Below are 22,639 nucleotides of genomic sequence, written 5' to 3' on the forward strand. Positions count from 1 at the left end.
GTTTCAATAAGGTGAAAAAGGGGTCAAACAATCATGTGGGGCTCCTCAAGGCCCAATGTTGATACCTAGAAGGGCAACGCTAGCTCTAAAAGGTAACAAGTACTCTCACATTTGCACTAGATGTCCTCCTTAATGAGTTGAAAGGGTGACAAGTAATCCCTCAAGGGACATTGAACGTATCTGTTTGACACCACCTGAAACATACTCTCAAGTTCAAGTGAGATCAACATCATTAAGGACAAAAACCATTAAAGTATCATAGTGGACCATATTCAATGCTAGGGGCACAAAAATACTTCACACAAACCTTACCTTCAAATGTCTTTCTAGCTGATGATTTGTAAGCAAGTTACCACACTTTTGTTAGGGGTGGTCGTACGATTAGCCATATTAGGTGCTTCCAACCCCCAATAGGAGGGACATTTCATAGGTGGACCCATCAATCCATATATGCATATGATAAATGTGCTCATGGAATGGGAAAGACTTTAAGGAAAATGGCCATAGCCATGGTACCAATTGAAGGAGCTCCAACATCTTGAGTAAAATGATGATAAGAGGGAGCAATTGTGGAGGCATGAATTACCCCTTTCCTCGACCTACTTTCCTTTGGGTTCACCTTTTCCTTTAATGTTTTGTCTTCTATCTTGCATAGCTCAAATGACCCAACCTGCTTTATGTTTTTCTAATACCCCCAAAAGATGTAGCAATTTATTGCTCATCAAGATTGGGACATTCATGAGTTCTTTTTTTTAGATAGAGCATGAAACGTTTAGGAGTTGGGTGATGCCTAATAAGGGGGGTAGCACTCATGCCAGGATTTTCCCATGTGCTTATTAGATGTCACAACCATCTTTTGCATTTTTCATTTTCTCTCATTTGTTGCTTCATATGCTTTTATCTTTCTCTCAACTACATCAACATCTTAGGGAAACATTTTGGCCTGCAACTCAGACATGAGAATATAGAGTGTCATCCCCCATGACCAATGACAATCAACCCAAAGAGTGGAAGTGGTTATAAGAGAGAAATGGAAAGTGGTAAGTATGGATTACCTTGGGCACACTATATCGATCAGCGCCTCCTACCAGTGCCCTTCCTAAACAGTGGAAGAAAAGGGCCCCAAGGAAGGTCACACTAGAGTAGGGGCAAAAGATAATCTCTCAGGTGAAGTATGGGAACAAGGGTACAATCAAGAGTGGTCAATCATCTAGATTGGCTTGTGATCCATATTAGTATGATCTGTTGTCTCAAAATCTAGCATGTCTAATAAGGGGACACTCAACTAGGCTAACACTAGACAAAGGGACAACAATGGGGTAGTGGCACACTATCACCACAACGAAAAACCCTTGCTCTTTACAGACTTTCATCGATGGGAGGAGCCATGATATGAGAGAGGTCACTTAAGATAGGTATTCTAATGTTGACGAGCAAGGTGACCTACGTAGGCAACCTTCACAAATAAAACTGAAAAAATAAATAGCGCTGGAACTGAGAAAATACTAGCACACACATAAAAATAACACCGTTATTTTTGGACAAAAGTCCCCGGAAAAACCCAATGCAGGAAAACCAGTGCAGCAGATGAGGGTTTTATTTTATTATGTAGCAGTGAAAATCTGAATACATCCTGGATCCCTGAAACAGGAAATCCACAGCAAGAAAATCTGGGAAAAATTATGGGAGGGAATTACCCTTCCTCCACAAGCAATCCCTGCACAACTTACCTTCAAAAAACTCGACCTCCTGGACCCTCTGCGCTACTCTCCGTAGTCCCTGTGTCGTCAAGCCTCCAACCAGTCTCTGATGAAGTCGTTCTGCCTGCCTCTACTGAGGAAATCGTCTTTCTGACACTTTGGAACCTCTGTTGGGCCTCTGGAGCTAAGAACGAATTTCTCTCCAACAAATCGAACTACCAATTTGAAGCAACTACGCAGTCCTCTGTGCTGCCTCACTAGGGAATAACTTGGCCCTCTTGTCGTTGCCTCTCTAAATCTGGACAACTTACTCCGGACTCACAGTCCCTGCCCCTCACTCATTGCTTCGATCTCTGGCTCTCCAACAGCTGATTGTTGCTATTCTGGAAATCGATCTGCCAAGGAAATCGAATTTTTGGTGTTCTCATGTATGTTCTCTAAGTGCCCATCAACTTCCTCTTTATAACCCATTGTTGGAGCACCAACAGTGAAGATTAGAACTTAATTGATGGCTAGGCTCATCTTGGAATTGATCTGTGTGAGTTTCTAGATGATTCTCACCTTGACTTAATTAATACAGATTGATTAACCAGTTTTCCTAAGTTTAGACTTAGGAAACATTAAAAAAATTGGTTAATAATCTAATTAAGTCACTTCTAGGTGGAATTTCCAAAAATGATTTCTGCGTCTTGGAGATCTCATGTAATCTAGCCTCTCTACTAAATTTTGTGGCTAGAACACATCTGATGCTACAAAAACTAACACACACCCATCCTACAATGAATCACATTCAACACTTGTGTCGTCTTCCTATAAGAACGGCTTGGAGCAACCAAAAACTAAAACACCATCCTTAAGATATATAGATAAATAGGTAGAATCACATGGGATGGATCACAAGTAATATGCTACTATGGGTGACAAGCTATGTGCATGAGGTACTGACAATTAGATGAAGAACTTTGTGGAAAGTTTGGAAGACACAAACCATGTCCTTAAGATAAGTGTCTTGTTACCGCCAAAATTAGCAGGTCTCACTAAGGCCCTTACAAAACACTAAGGTGGCACCACATAGGACAAGTGTCCACTATGACCTCAACATGAACCCACTCTTTAGGCCAACTCCTACAAAGCCAAGGGAGACTTCCCTACACTAAAATATCCTCCACCACAAGTTAGTAGACATGTGTCTTATAATACCTCTTGGGTGATGTGAAAATTCTATTCCTGCAAAAACTAATTTACTTTACCTACTTATTTTCCAATAAGTTATTTATGAAATTCCTTCAATAAACATTAAAATAAATTATGTTGCAGATATCACACCATAATACAGAAACAAACACATGCACAAGAATCAACACATCAACACAGATTTTTTGGACAACAGTTCCTGGAAAAACCCAATGTGGAAAAACCGGTGCAGCAAGGGAGGATTTTATTATTCAACAATTCTTCAGTACAACAGGATGCCAAACTGGCTTACCCAAAAGAGAGAAAAATTCCCCAGCACTTCTCCCAGTCTTAGCGTCAGCCTGGCTAACCTCTGCGTAGCTCTCAGACACTCTGCATCAGCCCCTACCTCTTTGCACCAGCACTGGGCCTCTCTGCGTCACCCATACAGGCCCTCCAGTGACGCAGAGAGGTGCTGCTCCCGATTCTCTGTTCCGTACTTGTTGCCTCAAGTTGCTCTTCAGACCACTAGTTCGAATTTCTCAGCTAACCTCGCTCCAGAAATTGAACTGACTGGTCTCCCTCAATGTATCCTCCAACTGACCCTCAAGCCTCTTCTTATACTTTTCTCGTTGGTCCATCAACGACCGAGATTAAATCTCTAATCAATGGCTAAGATTAGATTTGGCTTGATCCATGACTTTTGGACCCTTCTCACCCAGTTTTATATTAATACCCATTAATATTTTAGCTTTCCTAAGTTTAATCTTAGGAACTCCATTAAAAATATTAATTGTTTTAATATCACCCAAACCGATTAGAATTTGCCCAAACCATTTTTGGGTCTTGGAGATCTCAGTGCTTTAGCCTCTCCACCAATTTTCGTGGCTAGAGCACATCTGGTGCTACCCCAAATCAACACTCCCTCTTAGCGAGGATTGTGCTCTAGTAATACTCCTCACTGAGTATCACCCTGATCATCCAGCATTGGTCCCCATGCTAGGCCTCCCTTCCCAATATCCTTTGCATTGCTGCATCGTGTACTACTGCCCATGGTCCTGCCACTGCCACTGTTGCATCTGTACGGCAGCTCCCTCTGCATCCATGTTGTTGTTGGTCCTTTCTTCCAACACTGCATCTGCACTGCAACTCCCTTTGCCACGTTGCACCATGCTACTGTTGACTGCTATCGCACTGCAACATCACCCCCATTTCTACTACTGAAATGGATTCTTTATCATCCCCATCTTTTCCCTGAAATAATCAAACTTTGTTCTTCCAAGGGCCTTGGTGAGGATGTCTGCCACCTGTTCTCCTATAGGAGTGTAGCTCAACTGTACAACTCCTCGTTGGACACAGTGTCTGACAAAGTGACACCAGATATCAATATGCTTTGACCGATCATGAAACACTGGATTCTCAGAAAGCTTGATGCAACTCTGATTATCACAGCACATAATCCTAGTCGCCTCTATTTTTCTTCGGAATAGGTTCACAAGCAGTTTTTTGAGCCATATGGCCTCACACGAAGTTGTGCTCGCCGCCATATATTCTGCCTCAGATGAGCTCAGAGCCACGGACTTTTGTTTCCTACTGCACCAGGAGGTCATTCCTAATCCAATGTTGAAACAATACCCACAGGTACTTTTCCGATCCACTGAACTTCTTGCCCAATCTGCATCAGTAAATCCACTTAATCTGGTATCCTTGCTCCTGGTGTACAAGAGTCCATAATCGTTTGTTCCCTGTAAATACCTGAGAACATGTTTGGTTGCTGCCTAGTGCGCCCTCTTCGATTCCACCATGAACTGAATGAGGGTGTTGACAGCATAGAAAATGTCTAGTCTAGTATTGACCAGATACATCAGGGACCCTATGAGTTGCCTATATAAGGTGGGACCAAAATCCTTGTCTTCTGATGCATCAATCTTCTTCCAGTTGGTGATCATTGGAGTAGCCATGGGTCTACAGTCCTCCATCCTGAATCTCTTCAGGATTTCTGTAGCATATCTCCCTTGCCCAAGGAAGATCTCTCCCTTTTGTTGCTAAACTTCCAACCCTAGGAAATAATGCATTCGTCCCAAATCCTTCATATCGAATTCTGTGGCTAGATTCTTCATGCAGTCCCCGATGAGCCTGGATGATCCTGTCAGAAAGAGATCATCCACATACAATACTAAGGTTAGCGGCTCATTCTCTACAACCAAATAGTACAGATTTGGATTTGCGTCACTCTTGACAAATCCCATCTTCTGCAAGTAGCCATCGATTCGACCATACCATGCTCTAGGTGCCTGTTTCAGCATACATGAGACTTCTTCTCATGTGTCTCAAAGCCCTCTGGTTGTTCAATGTATACCTCTTCTTCTATCACCCCGTTCAGAAATGTCGTTTTGACATCCATCTGATGAATCTCCCACCCCATCTGTGCTGCAAGAGATATCATGGTTCTAATAGATGTATACCTAGCTACCGGGGCGAAGGTCTCTTCATAGTCAATTCCTTCCTTTAGAGCATACCCCTTAGCCACAAACCTAGCTTTATATTTCTCTACACTGTTGTCTGCAGTGCATTTAATCTTGTAGATCCATCTCGAACCTACCACTGATCTGTCTTGAGGCCTTGGCACTACGTCCCAGACATCGTTCACCATTATGGAGTTGTACTCCTCTACCATCGCATCTAGCCAAACCTGATATTGAGCTACCTCCTGGAAACTGGCAGGCTCCCCATCCTGCGCTGCCAATTCCTGATACCTATCTCGTTGTTTTCGCTCCCTCTTATTGTTTCTTGGCGCACTGATGAAGTCCTCTGCATCTCGCAGAATCTAATGAAGTTCCCTGCTAGTTCTTCCTCTGCCAGCAGGCACTTCTGTTAGCTCCTCCTCATCTTGTGAATCTTCCTGACCTAAGGAAGAATTCTTTACTTACGTTGGTTGAAGAGGTTTAACCAACGGCTCCTCTTTTGACTACTCCTCGAAAGGCATTTCACGAGATTTTTTGAAATCCTTGTCCTCCATGAACTTCACATCTCATCGAACCACTACCTTCCTGCTCCCTGGAAGATAGATTCTATATGCCTTAGCGTTTTCACTATATCCCACTAGATACCCTTTTCCACAGCTTGATCCAACATTTTCCTCTTTTCCTCAGGTACGCGGCAATATGCTAAACTCCTAAATATCCTGAAATGACTGACTTCAGGCGTTTTCCCTGTGAAAACTTTCTCTGAAGTAATCTTGCCCAATGCCCAATGAGGAGTCCTGTTCTGAACATAGACTGTTGTGTTGCATGCTTCCGCCCACGGGAATTTTGGCATATCCTGATCATACATCATTGCCCTAGTTGCTTCTACAATAGTCATGTTCTTCCTTTCTGCTACTCCATTTTGCTCCGGATTGTAAGGCGCTGTCCACTCTCTTCTCATGCCCTCCTTAGCGCAAAAATCAGTGAAGTCCTTATCGACATACTCTCCACCATTATCTGAGCGCAAAACTTTTATTTTCTTCCCAGTCAGATTCTTCACCAAAGCCTTGAACTCTTTGAATCGACAGAAAACCTCGTCCTTGGTTTTCAGAAAATAAATCTAAGTTTTCCTTGAGTGGTCATCAATGAAGGTAAGGAAGTACTCGGCACCACTAAGAGCTTTAGTGGTGTCTGAGTGTATCAATCCTAGTACACTCTTGGCCCTGTTTTTACTTCTAGGAAATGTTGCTTTGGTATACTTTCCTAGAGCACATCCTCTGCATACATCATCTTGTTCCATACCAAGATTCGGAACTCCTGTTACAGTGCTCCTGAGATTTCTCAGAGCCCCATGGTGCAAATGTCCCATTCTTCTGTGCCATAGTTTGTTCAAATCTTTGTCTCCATGACTGCCTATTAGTGCCATTGGTGATTCTAGTTGTAGTCTATACAACCTGTTACTTTTGATCTCGATCTGCACTTTCTTTTTCCAGCTCGGGTGTTTGACGTATACTTTCTCCTTGATGAAGAAGACGTCATAGCCTTTGCCTTGAAGTTGCGACACGGAAAGTAAGTTCATCCCCAATCCTGGTACATGCAGCACATTGGTAGCACGGAACCGCTCTCCCGATTCTATTTGAAAAACTATGGTACCCCTCCCTACTGGAGTACACTTTGCCTTGTTCCCCATGGTGATCTGAAAGTTCATCTTCTCCTCCCGATAATCTGAGAAACATTCCCGGATTCCCGTCATATGCCAAGAGGCTCCACTGTCTATATACCATACCTCTGATGATGCAGAACTAGTCATACAAGCCACTTCTTCTTCCAACCTAGAAGCCAACATAGAGAAATCGAAATCACTTTCTCTTGTGCAATTTTCTGAAAATTTGTGCGAGTCTCATGACGTAGATGCCTCTGCATCATGGTCTCGACCCATAATTGATTTTCCCTTCCTGTCTCTGATTTCTCGCTCTGATACCATGTGAAAATTCTATCACTGCTATAACTAATTTACTTTACCTACTTATTTTCCAATAAGTTATTTATGAAATTCCTTCAATAAACATTAAAATAAATTATGCTGCAAATATCACAACATAATACAGAAACAAACACATGCACAAGAATCAACACATTGACACAGATATTTTGGACAACAGTGCCCGGAAAAAACCCAATGTGGGAAAATCGGTGCAGCAAGGGAGGATTTGATTATTCAGCAATTCTTTAGGACAAAAGGGTACCAAACTGGCTTACCCAATAGAGAGAAAAATTCCCCAGCACTTCTCCTAGTCTCTGCGTCAGCCTGGCTGACCTCTGCGTAGCTCCCAGACACTTTGTGTCAACCCCTGCCTCTCTGCGTCAGCACTGGGCCTCTCTGCGTCACCCACGCAGGCCCTCCAGTGACTGCACAATCTGCTGCTGCCTCTGCGTCTGCCTCTCCAACCTCTGTGTTGGTCTTCTGGTGTTGCTCTTGATTCTCTGTTCCATACTTGTTGCCTCCTGCTGCTCTCTAGACCACTAGTTCGAATTTCTCAGCTAACCCCGCTCCAGAAATCGAACTGACTGGTCTCCCTCAGTGTTCCTCCAATTGAACCTCAAGCCTCTTCTTATACATTTCTCATTGATCCATCAAAGGCCGAGATTAAATCTCTAATCAACAGCTAAAATTGATTTCGCTTGATCCATGACTGTTGGACCCTTCTAACCTAGTTTTATATTAATACCCATTAATATTTTATTTTTCCTAAGTTTAGACTTAGGAACTCCATTAAAAATATTAATTGTTTTAATATCTCCCAAACCGGTTAGAATCTGCCCAAACCATTTCTGGGTCTTGGAGATCTCATGTGCTTTAGCCTCTCCACCAATTTTCATGGCTAGAGCACATCCGATGCTACCCCAAATCAAGAGGTGATGGGATCTAGGAGTTAAATATAAAGTGCTTGTCAATCTGAAAATGAAAATCTACTCCAGAAAATGCAGACCAACAAGTGAAAGGCACTTTAGTTATGAGTCATGACAAATAATCCTTGAAATAGCACAACAATTGAGTGTTGAGTGCCCTTACCAAGCTTGAGCTGAAATGCCTTGTTGTAGTCCTTGGTATGTGGCTGAAAATGAATAATTAGTTTGTTGTTCTGACTTCAGCTGCAAAACTGCAAAAAAATGCAGAAACAAGCAAGCTAAACCCCATTTTGTGGCCATCCAAAAGCCTATAAATGCTGAAATAAAGAAATATTATTGGAAGGAAGTGTTAGAAGTGAAATGTGAACAAAATGAGCAGCTCAACACTAAAAAATAATAAGTAATACAAAATATATTAAAATCTGGAGAGTATCACTCGTGAAAAGGGGTCAAATGCCTCACTAGGGTGAAAACCCAGATTTTGTTTTAAACTGAAATTCAATTCCCATCGAACTGGAAATTTATTAGTCACCTCTAAAAATATTCAATTAGTGCCCATAAGTGAAGAAATTCGATGGGTCTGAAGATATGTATCTTTAGGCTCAAAACCCTTGAGAGAGGGTTTCACTTACCATGCAACTCTGTGGCTGTAAACTGAATTTGCAGACATATAAAACCCTTGCATAGTTCCTTGAATTGCTTAAAATCATTCTTCTTAAACAAGACAAGCCAGCTATACCTTTCTTGGCCAATTAGATAAGATTGAAGTGCAACCCATATAATGAAACTAGCTAAAAAATCTAAAATAATGCTCAAGCTAGTGAGATATATTTACTGATTTTTATATTTTGAAATTTTAAATAAAACAGAAGTTTGGAAAAAGTTTTGGATTTGTAAATATACCGTGGTGAGGTGAAGCTTACATTTGCCTTCCTCATTACCTCTTCCAGTGTCAGATTGTGATCATAACCCTCTCTAAGTCTGCCTTTGAACAAGAAAACAAGTTTGGAGTCTAGGACTAGTCACCCTCACTCTTGTCTAAGATCACTTACCGGTACCAAAACTCAACTAGGAGCAATTCCCTCTCAAAATACCTCCAACCAATGGTTCAAATATGGAATTGGGAGAAATCTTGTCTTTTAAGGAGAAACCCCGATAAGGGCTAGTCCAAAAATCATATTTTGATTACCCTAACCCAACAAAGAGAATGTGAGGCCTAGCATCCTAACCCTCCTCTTCCACATGACTATGTAACCCCTCAATGGATCGATCCACAAGCTTTGTGTAGTTAGGAATAACCTACAAAATATCTTATGAAAGAGAAAAGAAAATCCAATCCACAAGACAAGCTGTTTGCACCAAATGAAGTTCTTATTACGGCATAATGATCTCACATTTTCAAAACACACAAATGAGGTGACAGACTAGCCTTATATAATTTTCTTTCTAACAGCTGTTTTGAAACCCTCTCCCAAAATATTGATTCAACTTGTCATCCACAGCCCAGAGACTAAGTCATTACAATGATTAACTTTATATTACTTGAAAACCTCATAACAAAAGTGATAAAACCTCAATTAATGTTGATTAACCTTCAAAACATGTCTCAAATGAAGACCCATGCCCATACCACAAGTCAAAGCACTTCCAAAAAAACATGAGAATGACTTTCCAAACTCAAAAATGGGTCATAAAAGTTTAAAACCCCCAATAAGTAATGTGACGTCAAGCATAGCAGGATGATTTTCCTTAGAGATGGGACATTCTATTTAGAATTGGCTTGAAGTGACTTGAAATCATTTTTAGATTCCTTAGGAGGCCCAATGACTTGCTTCCTTGCTCAATGTCTCTCTTGAGATGTCTCACGACATGCCTTTTAAAGTTTAATTGGTCCTTAGATTTGATTAAAGATACATTTTTACCTTTCTTGCTTATACGATTTTTGATTCAGTGACTTGACCTTTTCCTTCATTGATTTGGTCCAACAGTCACTTTCAGCCTCTTTAAGAGCCCTCTAGAGACTCACTTGTGGTCGTCCTCTCATTAAATGAGCCATAATGCTAGATCTCCAATCACTTGCTTGACTTAACAATTTGGGCACCTAGGTTTGTTTGGAAAAAAAATTGTAGATGACTTTTGACATATCACTTGCCTCATTTGACCAAGAATTGACCTCAATATGCCTTCTTCAAGCCCACACAAGCCACAGAAGGACAGCCATCTTTGATTGAGCATATCTCTCTGGTGCCTCGACATTTTGACAAAATTCCCATGTGGCATGGCATGTATAAATTATGCTGAGCAATCTGAGCCTTTGTTCACTTTTGACGCTTGGGATCCATGAAATGCCATAGGAAACATGAAATATTGGAGAATGTGAGACTGCCATGTTGAGAACTGTAACATGATAATGAAGTCAAATCAATCTATAATAGGAGAAGGATCTCTTGATATGCTCTTTGGACCTATCGCCAAAATAATTTAGGTTATGAAACAACTTATCTCTTGGCAGGAACTTCTACCATCTTGAAAAATTACAATTGCTCCATCGCCATTAGCTAAACTTTAGAAAATAAAATGATGTGGCTGACTCAATGCTATGTAACAACATATTCATCGAAAAGACAATCCAGAAACTAGGAATATGAAAGAAGTACCTTCAATAAGAACACGTATACAAACCATCTTTTAACAATCCATGAGCAGTATCATTCTTCATTATACAATCCCTGATAACATCTTTACGGTGGTTATTCTCATAAACCAGACAGGTTACATCAAGAGTCTGTAAAACGGATCATGCCCCAATTGACAAGACATACATTTCATTGCCAGCCTTGCCATGCAATTCATCTCTGACCAGTTACCTTGTTTCTATACAAGGGTGCAGTTACTCTCCACTGAAACAGTCCAAGTATTTCCATCTGTCCAGTCTCTACATTCAATGCTTTAATAAACACAACTGAAGGGTAGCCCACACCTACCCCATTCACAGGAGACCTAGAAAGGCATTTGAAGTCACAAAAGATCGTTTTTATAAAATGTACTCAGCCATTTCTAAAGTATAAATGGATTTGAATGAAAAAAGAATTGTTTGTAAGAATATCTGGAAGCTTCACAAAAATTTAGTAATACCTACAGTCTGTATATTATATTTTTGCAGGAAACATAAAATAACTAGGACTCTGATTTATAATGACTTGCAAGGCAATATAGTTAAAAGTTGAAAGCAAATGTATTTGTTAACCCAGGCATTTGAGCAAATACAATAAATTACTGAAAACATCACAATTTATTTTTCTATCACTTTATCAAATCACCTCCCAATAGACACTGAAAAGCACATACCTTTGATTTTTCCCCTAGGAAAAGTTTACTAGGAAGAATTCCAGTCATCTTAAAGATGTCGAGGTACCGATTTATCTGAAGATAAAGACAAGAATTAATACAGCCTAAATATATAAAAGAGAACTACTTCAAAGAACAAAATCAAATGCAATTTATATAAAAATATTTATACAAGAGACTGCCATAATAATGAGAACCACAGTTCCATACAAGTCATAAATACTACAGAATCCAGATATTTGGAAGTTTATTGTTGAATGTTGCTATCAACTTCATGTCAGAAACGTACTGTAACAAACATAATAATAATAAATTCAAACCTCCCCACTTCCTTTCCAGCATCATAAAGTACTTGAAGATATAGAAAACACTTTGGGAAAATTCAAAAAAATGGATCTGGAAAGAACAAAAAATGGCCTCTTCACATATGCTAGAATATGTGTGGAGATTGATCTTAGCAAAGGGCTCCCAGATCATATAAATTTGAAACACAACAACTTCCATTGGTCACAAGTTCTTGATTATGAGAACACGACATTCTGATGTCGTGTATGCTTTCAAACAGGTCATTTACAAAACTCATGTCCATAGGCAAAGAAGAATCCTAAGAAGAAGAAGAGGCAGTCTAATAGACCAAAAGGGTGGCAGTTTTCAAAGCATCATCCTTTTGAGGATGAAGAAGAAGATAACAAGGAAAGTCAACCTGAAAAAAAAAAAAAAAAAAAAAAAAAAAAAAAAAAAAAATGAACAATATGGCCCAACAGGGGGACAAACCAAAGGAGGTTGGAATACATGGTTCTGTTAGGAACTGTCAACATTCAACAAAAAGAAATGGATCCTGAAGATCTTCGGACATTGGATGGAATTGAGAGCACAAAAAAAGCTCATATCTAGGAGAGCTCGGATTCTGAAAAATAGGTCCCTCGTGTCAAACAAGAATTGGCTTTGGTTCTTGTTGAACCAAATTCCGAAGTTTGGCAAAAGGGAATGAACCAATAAGGGAATAATAGTGATAAACAAATGAAAATACCATACAACACTAAAATATTTAAACAACAATCAAACACTCTCAATTTACACCAAAACTGTGCCAAAATTCAGCCATTATATTATATATGGAGAAGAGCACAATGCATGAAATGTGTGCATCTGGGCTTGCCAAAGCAAGCTAAACAATCCCAAGTGAGGAAGATGCTTCGCAGATGCAAAGGAAAGGCTTCACCTCAATGTTATGTGTTGGCCCTGGAATTTCTGCGACTGCTGGCTGGAAGAAAGTTAGAAACCCCTATTTGAGCCTCCAAAAGTGCTCAAAAGATTCCGCCAAATTATTCTTGGGCTCTTACACCAAAAACTCAAAAAAAACCCAGAAAGGGTTTTGGCAAATTCTACCGACCACCTGGGACCCAAAATTTCGCTCACTCCTCCCCACTGGCTGCCAAATAATTCTGTTGTTTGGGGCACCAAATCTCCCCCAAAAAATCTGCAAAATTAAGAGCCAACTCCTTGACCCCTAACCCACAAAACCCAGCAATGTTTGGGCTAATTCCGACCTCTTGAAATTACCCAAAATTGGTGATATGCCCTCCTTGGCAGAAACTACGTCCTCCACAACCACAACTGCTAAATATGGTACTTATCCTTCCTCAATCCGCTGTAGAACTACCCTACAAATTTCCTTCGAAAGAAGCAAGAGGATTTCCTTCCAAAATCCGGCACAAGAGAGATGAAACTAGCCCCACGAATTTTGCCCAGTGACACTTCTGCTCAGGCCCTAGAATGGCAAATTTGGCTCTCTCAAGAGCAGCAACTTCCAGCCTTGAAATTCTCCACAATTGCTGGTCCACCCTTCGTGATTTTTTTCCTAAATCCTCCAGCCAAAATACCCTTGAAACTCCCTCAACTTAGTGGTACGATTTTTGCTACTGCATCCTCCTGTAAGCTCATATTAGCTGAAGCAAGAGCTAATATGACCCACGAACTCCAGCAAATCTCTTCCCAGTAAGTCCTGAAATTCTCTCCTAGGGTGGCACTCTAAATCCACCGAAGAAAGAGTTGATATTTTCGCCCAGAAATCTCCTTGTGCTAAGCAGCACTGGTAGTCTTGGCTAATCAGCTCAAGAGTAATCTAATTCAGAAATTCAAATTGTCAAAAGCCCCCAAAATGATGCCTCCTATTTATCTTGGTTACCCCCTTTCTCTCCTTGTGGGTCCCACCAATTCGAACTCCTTCTCCCTAGATTGATTTTCCTAAGGGGTTCGAATTCTCCTTTTTGGGTGGCCCCACATCCCACTACCAATTTAATCTTTCCTTTTCTCTAATGTTGTTGACCTCCATCTCTCCAAAAATTAAGTGGGGACTCCCTCCACCCACTTTTCCTAAGTTTATAGGCCAAAATATTTCCCAACACCCAATTGTTGAAATAGAAATTCATCTTAGCAAAATTAATCTAATTGGGGACAATACAGTCCTACCCACCAAAAATTGTCTGTCCTCAAGCAATACCTGAACAAGCACCCTCTCGAACAGTTGACCCCAAAAGTCTCTGCACACAATACCGGGGTCTCAAATGTACCACCGAGCCACCTCTAATCTTTGCGTTGTCCTGCCAGGATCCCAAGCCATCCTGATCGGCGTGAAGCGTCCCTCGCTCCACTCGTTGTCCAATTCATCATAGGCTCTCGACACTCTCTGCATGCAGCCACTAAGTAGAGCATCATGGTAGTATAAGATCCTGATCATCTCCTCATGAAACTGCTCTATCGAATAGTCCCTCTCGTGCACTTCAGGGGTGGACTCCTGAAGATGCAATCTAATCTTGGTGGGATTGAATCCTCGACTTCCCGAGCTTCCGCTGATCTCCTCCTGTTGATCACCTTGCCACACCAATGAAGTTCCCCACACCATAAATGGGTCACTAAAACCAAATGGAAGATCTGGATGACCTTCCCCTGTAGAAACCAGCTCACCTCTAAGGGTAGCTAGACTGCTCAGCCCTGTTATGCCAGAATCCCCTGCCCGTCGCAGAAGGAACCTATCCTGCTGCCATTGTGACACACCGGTCATGCCCGACCATACAACACCGAAATATTTAAACAACAATCAAACACCCACAATTTACAGTAGAACTGTGCCAAAATTCAGCCATTTTATTATATATGGAGAAGAGTACAATGCATGAAATGTGTGCACCTGGGCTTGCCAAAGCAAGCTAAACAATCCCAGGTGACGAAGATGCTTCCCAGATGCAGAGGAAAGGCTTCACCTCAATGTTCTGTGTTGACCCTGGAATTTCTACACGGCATTTCTTCACCTCAATCCCAGGATCCCAAGCTATCATGATCGGCGTGAAGCATCCCTCGCTCCACTCGCTGTCCAGCTCATCATAGGGTCTAGACGCCCTCTACATGCCGCCACTAAGTAGAGCATCATGGTAGTATAAGATTATGATCATCTCCTGATGAAACTTCTCTATCGAATAGTCCCTCTCATGCACTTCAGGGGTGGACTCCTGAATATGCAATCCAATACGTGTGGCATTGTACCGTCGTCTGCCCGAGCTTCCCCTGGTCTCCTCCTGTCAATCACCCTGCCACACCATCAATGAGTCACTAAAACCAAATGGAAGATGTGGATGACCTTCCCCTGTAAAAACTAGCTCACCTACACAGGGAGCTAGACTGTTAAGCCTTGTTATGCCAGAATCCATTACCCGTCAAAGAAGGAACCTATCCTACTTCCATCGTGACACCTTAGTCATGCCCAAACATACAACACAAAAATATTTAAACAACAATCAAACACCAACAATTTACACCATAATTGTGCCAAAATTCATGCATTTTATTATATATGGAGAAGAGTACAATGCATGAAATGTATGCACATGGGCTTGCTAAAGCAAGCTAAACAATCCCAGGTGAGCAAGATGCTTCCCGGATGCATAGGAAAGACATCACCTCAATGTTCTGCGTTGGCCCTAGAATTTCTGCAACTGATGGCTGGAAGAAACCCTTGTTTGAGCCTCCAAAAGTGCTCAGAAAATTCCACCAAATTAATCTTGAGCTCTCCACCAAAATCCCAGAAAGGGTTTTGGCAAATTCTACCGACCACACGGGACCCAAAATTTTAGCACACTCCTCCCCAGTGGCTGCCAAATAATATCACTCTTTGGGGCACCAAAACTCCCCCAAAACTTCTGCAAAATTAGGAGCCAACTCCTTGACCCCAGACCAACAAAACCCATAAATGTTTGGGCTAATTCTGACCTTCCGGAATTACCCAAAATTGGTGCTACGCCCTCCTTGGCAGAAACTACATCCTTCACAACCACAACTGCTAAACATGGCACTTATCCTTCCTCAATCCGTTGTAGAACTGTCCTACAAATTTCCTCCGGAAGAAGTGAGAAGATTTCCTTCCAAAATCCAGCACAAGAGAGGTGAATCTAGCCCTACGAATTTTGCCCAATGACACTTCTGCGCAGGCCCTCGAATGGCAAATTTGGCTCTCTCAAGAGCAGCAACTTCCAGCCTTGAATCTCCACAATTGCTGGGCCACCCTTAGTGAAATTTTTCCTAAATCCTCCGGCCAAAATACCCCTTGAAACTCCCTCAACTCAGTGGTACGATTTTTGCTACTACATCCTCCTGTAAGCTCAAATTAGCTGAAGCAAGAGCTGATATGACCCACGAACTCCAACAAATCTCTTCCCACTAAGTCCTGAAATTCTCTCCTAGGGTGGCACTCTAAGTCCACCGAAGAAAGAGCTGAGATTTCCACCCGGAAATCTCCTTGTGCTAAGCAGCACTGGTAGTCTTGGCTAAGCAGCTCAAGAGTACTCTAATTCAGAAATTCAAATTGTCAAAAGCCCCCAAAATGATGCCTCCTCCTATTTATCTTGGCTGCCCCCTTTCTCTCCTTGTGGGTCCCACCAATTCAACCTCCTTCTCCCTAGCTCGATTTTCCTAAGGGGTTCGAATTCCCCTTTTTGGGTGGCCCCACATCCCACTACCAATTTAATCTTTCCTTTTCTCTAATGTTGGTGGCCTCCATCTCTCCAAAAATTAAGTGGGGACTCCCTCCACCCACTTTTCCTAAGTTTACATGCCAAAATATTTCCCAACACCCAATTGCCAAAATAGAAATTCATATTAGCAAAATCAATTTAATTAGGGACATTACACAAAAAGTACAAAAAAGGTAAAACAAGAAAGAAAATATTAGCACTAGTTGTCTGCCATAATTTTCTTTGCTCTTTATTATTATTTCTTAGCTGATGATCTCGGGTTCTTAGCCATTAAAAGAACCATATGTTGTTTTCTATTTCTCCAGCTTGAATTGCTCCTATTTGCATACACAGTGTGAGTCTACAAAATGTTATTTTTATACTATTAATAAAAATTGTAGTTTTTTCCCTCCAGGGAAAAAAAAGGTTTACTAGCTAAAAGGATATGAAAAAGAAAGAGAGTTTTTTTAAGAACTTCTATAAATGAAACGGTTGAGATGAGACACTTTACCTTTGCTCTAAAGCTTACCAATCCATCGGATCGCGATCACAACCCTCCTTAAGTCAACTCCACCTTGAGGACTAGGAATGAGTGGGGAGTTGGCGATGAAGCTATCCCACTCACACTAGTGTAGAATAACTTGCAAGAAAAACTCCAATTCCACTTGAAGGATCTACTCCTTCAAGATGCCCAATTGCTACAAAAATAATTGTCACCAATATCTTGCAAGTTTGGTTGCAGATTCCGCCAAAAAAGGATTGTCCACTTGAAAATGTGTCTTCCTGGTGAGAGCTAAGGGTGAGAGAAGCTCTCCTTCCACATGACAGTATCATTCAATGGATCCCTGCAATAATTTTGTGTTAATTAAGCTTATACCTACAAGTTAGCTTATTAAGCAATCTTTCCATGGACCCACATGGTGTTGTTTACGTCAACGAGCCTCTCAATCTATTGAGCATCTCTTTCTCCACTGTCCCATCATAAAGGATTTTTGGGCCCAGATCCTCTCCACCCTCTCCTTATCTATCAGATGGCAAGGAAATACCATCCTCGAGGCTTGGCAATCATGTTGGACATCGGTTAGGCCACTTAAAGCTAGGAATATCCCATTACTGGTCTACTGAGCTATCTAGCTTGCTCGGAACAAATTTATATTCTGTAATACCATACCCCTTTGGCACCGAGCATTTGCCCGTGTCTTGTCCATTTACTCCTATATACCTGATGATGATAGACCTGCCCCCATCGTACCATCACCCCTGAAGTCATTGACAAAAGCATCCCATGGGCCTATTTTGACGGATCTGCCCAAGCTATGGGTTGTGAAGGGGGGAGACTTATTACACCTAACTGAGACCCATTTCTTCAAAATTCAGATGGGGTTGGGAATTGGGACAAATAATTATGCAGAACTACTCACCCTCAGACATCTTTTGCAATTTGCATTAGAAAAACAATGTAGGCATCTACAAGTTTTTGGTGACTCCAAGATCATTATCAATTGGTTCAACAGTTTATCAAATTGCCATGCACACACAACTAAGACACATATTGGATGATGCACTGCAATTAAGGGCCCAATTTGATACCATTGTATGTCAACATATCTACAGGGAGTGCAACCAGATTTCCGATCAGCTTTCCAAGGAGGCTGTGGTCCGGCCTTAGGGTACATGGTTGATACAGGAGCAGAAGGATATGGACCACTATCAGTACTATCATTGTCCATATATTGACATCAGAATATAGAGGCCGTGTGGGCCTGTTTACATGATTTTCTTTTGATCTACACCTAGTACATATTTTCACTAAACAGTTTATGTCTATATTATTTTTTATATGTAGTTATGCACATACTATCAGTACACCCTACGGGGTTTTTTGTACAATGTATATCTGAAGGGTGGTTCGCCCCATCCTACAGCATATGCTTCTTCAAGCATCTACAACATGTAATTTTCAAATTTTAATGGAAATTACGATTTTTCCTCGGGGAAAAAACAATTCTCTGATACAAATTCCTTTATAACCAATAACTAAGCACCAAATTAATTTTCTTTTCACAGCATGACCATTCTACATCAGTAGTTTTTACTCACTTGACAATTTTTGTATCTTTTCATACCATTCATAATCACCACAATGTAGAGACAATATGCCAACTCAGAATACTATTGTCCTGCCAAAGAAGAAGAACCTCTCCTCTATGATTCTTCTAGCCCTTTGGTTTGGCATATGAAAATAAGTAACACAAAATTTGTGACTTTTTAGAAAAGAAATAGAATATAGAATACCGACCTTTCTACCATCATTAGGATGAAGTCTATTAGCTGCAACAGGGTCAATCTCTTTAAGTTGATCAAATGGATTACTTGCATTTCGAACTTCATCATCGCATTTTTTATGCAGATCATTAGCACTTCCTACAGAACATATAAAGAAAAGAACTATAAATAAGACATTTGGTTAATATCTCATTAAGGAGTATACAAATGCAGCAGATAAGCTTGCCATTGTCATTCATGAATTGACATAAAATCGTCGGTTAACATTTTCTGTTGAGATGAACCACATTACCTGCATTGCTAGAAACACTAAATTTTCCCTCGTTTGTTTTCAGGTCTTCATCTCCATCCTCCATGACATCATCTACCAAATATGAACTAACAAGAGCCTAGTTTCAAACAAATCAAATCATGAATGCCACGTATTGCAAGAGTTCTGAGAAAAATAAATTGATGACCATATATCTAGATGCAGTATACCTTCATGAAATGAAATGGATATCTTCTGGAATTTGTGGAAAGATAAGCATGACACATGAAAACATATGAAAAAAGGAACAAAGAAAGAATAACCGTATCTTGAAGAAATAGGAATCAAAGGGCCCTTCTATTATGTATGATACTTTGGGAATGTAATAGATATTTCATTATGTAACTATGACTATAAGTTTATATAGCACAATTCTAGACAAAACAGCACCACTTTTCAAACAAGTATATGACTGTATGTTTATATAACACAAATCTAGACAGAGGGCACCACTTTTCAAACAAGTCTAGATTGTCCGAAAGAAACTGCAACCATTTAATGCACTCCATGGTTGTATGAATGAGGACAGAGGGAATGTATACTCTTCGAATGCCTCCGAGATATTCCAAGCATAGCTTCAATTTGGTATTTCCATATAAAGGAAGTGAAACACGATTCAAAAGCTTAATATGTATGAAGGTTTAAGTGATAGAAACATCAACTGATTAGATCTAAAGTTTCTTATTCTTCTGTCATACCCTTCTTTTTTTCTCTCTCTCTCTTTCACACACCAACATAGCATGAACTTACACACACACGCACACACATATATATGCATCTTGTGATTTAGAGTTGAACATATGTGCAAAAGATGCTGACTTGTCATGTTTTGAAAGCAACAAAAGGTATAAAATTCTATTACCACACCAAGTGGAAGGAACATACCAAAATAAGCAATGATGATTACAACGATATTCAGTCCTCTCATATATTTGCAATTTGATCTATAGTATAGAGCATATGTTAATTTAGTATTTTCCTAAAAACAAATTTTAGTATATAACATGCTCCCCTTATAAAGGAGCTTTGTCCTTGAATATTATATTATCCAATAATAACCACGAAATTATCCTTCCACTCTCTTTTGATCATATCAGCCTTTGCTTTATTTTACCATAATATTGATCATATTGGCACTTTGCCTTATTTTACCATTAAGATGCTCTTTCAAAAGGTGGACAAAATTCCAATATTCATAAAAGACATTAACTGCTAGCGTCTTCATTGGGCACGCCTGATCCTTGACCTAAGTTGTGTCATAATCACAAAATGTTTTAATGTTGACACTTTAATGTATGTGTGGTAAGTATTACTACACAATGATTCTACAAAGTATATCCTCTTAACCATGGTCATTGGTTTTGCAACTATAAATATCTTCAGGTATATTTGGACTTACCACAATGATTCTACAAAGTATATCCTTTTAACCATTGTCATTGGTTCTGCAACCATAAATCTCCTTAGGTCTATCTTGACACTTCGAACAGCCCACAACTTTGGTGGTTATGAAGTGTGTTTATATTTAATATAGTACATACTAAAACAATCCCTTCCCAAATGCTACTTTGAAATTTTAAATTGTAATTGCCCACGAGGGATAGCTCGATCAGCGATGGTCTTGATAATGAGGAGTTATGTCCCATGTGGTTCCAGATTCAAACCTCATGGGTCAGCCAACAAACAAAAAAAAAAAATCAAATTGTAATTATTCTGAATGTTAGAGCCCTGCATATTATGCACAAACTAATTAGGTTTTGTGTGAAAAAGTGACATTATTCTAATAAAATTACTTAAGTCATTAAGGAAAATGAAAGAAGTTTCAACAAGTTGATGAGGCTCATCTCATCTGAAACCACTAGTAGTGGTCAGCAAACCCCTACTAAGGAGCAAGGTCCTGATAGGACCCAAAAATTCCTTCCTCTAAATAATGGAGCAGTCCAGATAACTAGTAGGTGCAGAGCTAATGTCACCTCACTCAGTGCCTGTCTCACTTCAGGATGGTGCTTTTCCAACCACAAGGTGCTTCCCTAAATAGTCTATGGTAGCAACTAATGAATAAAGGATAGCTATTACCTCAAACCAATAAACAAAACCACTGGTCAGAAATAAATCAGATATAAAATAGCAATTAACCAGGCAGAAAGCACGCAAATCAAAAAAAAATGTAAATGCTAAAATCACCAAGTGTATGCCTAAAATGGGCAATAATAATTCTTACCAATGTTGACAATATCGCCGAGATATCGCCGATATTCGCAAATATTGCGATATTTTCGGGGAGACGAGATATCGCTGAGGAAATATCGCGATATTTTGTCTCCCCGAAAATATCGCGATATTTCCGAAATATCGGCGATATCTCGGGAAAATATCGCGCTACGATGCAAAATATCGCCCAGGCACAAAAAAATGCCGCCGTGGCTAGAAAAGGCCGATTTTGTTTTTTTTCATTCATTTTCATTTCTGATTGCTGGAGAAGGAAGGGGAGAGCTATGTGCTTGCTGCCAAGGAGGATTTGAGTGTTGAATAGCCATTATCGCCACCAACAACGAAGATTTTGTTGATCTAAGATTGAAGAACAGTGAGACAATTTCATTTCTTCCATTAACATGTATGTTCAAATAAACCCCTATGTTAATGAATTTTTTGATAGTTTTAGGATTATTCTTGCTTGCCTATTTGCCTACAAACATTTTGCTTGTTTTTTTTTTCCATTTGCTATGATTTTCATGCCCATGAGCAAATGCAAGGGTTTTCTCCATATTTGGACAGCAAACTCCATTTTTTTTTTAACTTTCAAATGCACCCTCTTATTGTCATTTATGGTTTTTCATTGAATTCACATTGCAAATAATGTAGCAAAAAAATTATTTTGTAAAATGAGGTGGTTATTACTTATTAATTCCAATTTTTTTTTTGGTGCCCTAGGTTTGAGTTAGCTCACTACAAAATTCAAATATGCCAAAAGCCTTGGACCCATTTTGGGAGTATGGGGAGCCTGATGGTGGGACAAATCGGGCATATCTTACATGCAAATTGTGTGGGACCAAGATGACAGGAGGGGTTACACGATTGAAATACCATCTGGCTAGACTCACTGGACATGATGTTGGGATTTGTACAGTTTCTAGTCCGGAGCTTATACAAAAAGCTCTTGAAGCAATTGATGAAAAAGACAGAAAGAAGGAAGAGACAGAAAGAAACAAGGTTGAACGTGTAGGTAGATCTTTCAGGATATCTTCTCCTGATTTTGATGTTGAGGGTAGTGGGAGGGGCTCCACAACATCACCTGCTACTGCTAGTGCGAGGTCATCATTTTTTGTTCCACGAACAAGACATGGATCACAACCTGGCGTAAAATCACTTGTTAAAAAAGGAGAAGCAAGAAGCAAATAGAGTCATGGGGAGGTGTCTTTTTTGGAGGGACTTACCTCTCAG

General features: G+C 40.2%; 1 protein-coding gene across 1 annotated transcript in view; it reads right to left on the reverse strand.

Annotated features, from left to right (window-relative positions):
• The window catches only part of LOC149191475 (tRNA dimethylallyltransferase 2-like), a 201,033-nt gene that overhangs the window by 92,899 nt on the left and 85,495 nt on the right, over positions 1-22,639 (reverse strand). The window contains exons 3-5 of the mRNA XM_089404291.1: positions 19,181-19,277; positions 18,902-19,026; positions 11,597-11,671 (exon numbers count right to left, since the gene is read on the reverse strand). Of these exons, the coding sequence (XP_089260417.1) occupies positions 11,597-11,671; positions 18,902-19,026; positions 19,181-19,277 (297 nt within the window). The remainder of the gene's footprint in view (positions 1-11,596; positions 11,672-18,901; positions 19,027-19,180; positions 19,278-22,639) is intronic.

Source organism: Pinus tabuliformis, chromosome 2_2, assembly GCF_031772625.1.
Source record: "Pinus tabuliformis cultivar Carrire ecotype Pingquan chromosome 2_2, CPIR1, whole genome shotgun sequence".
Classification (NCBI taxonomy): Eukaryota; Viridiplantae; Streptophyta; class Pinopsida; order Pinales; family Pinaceae; genus Pinus; species Pinus tabuliformis.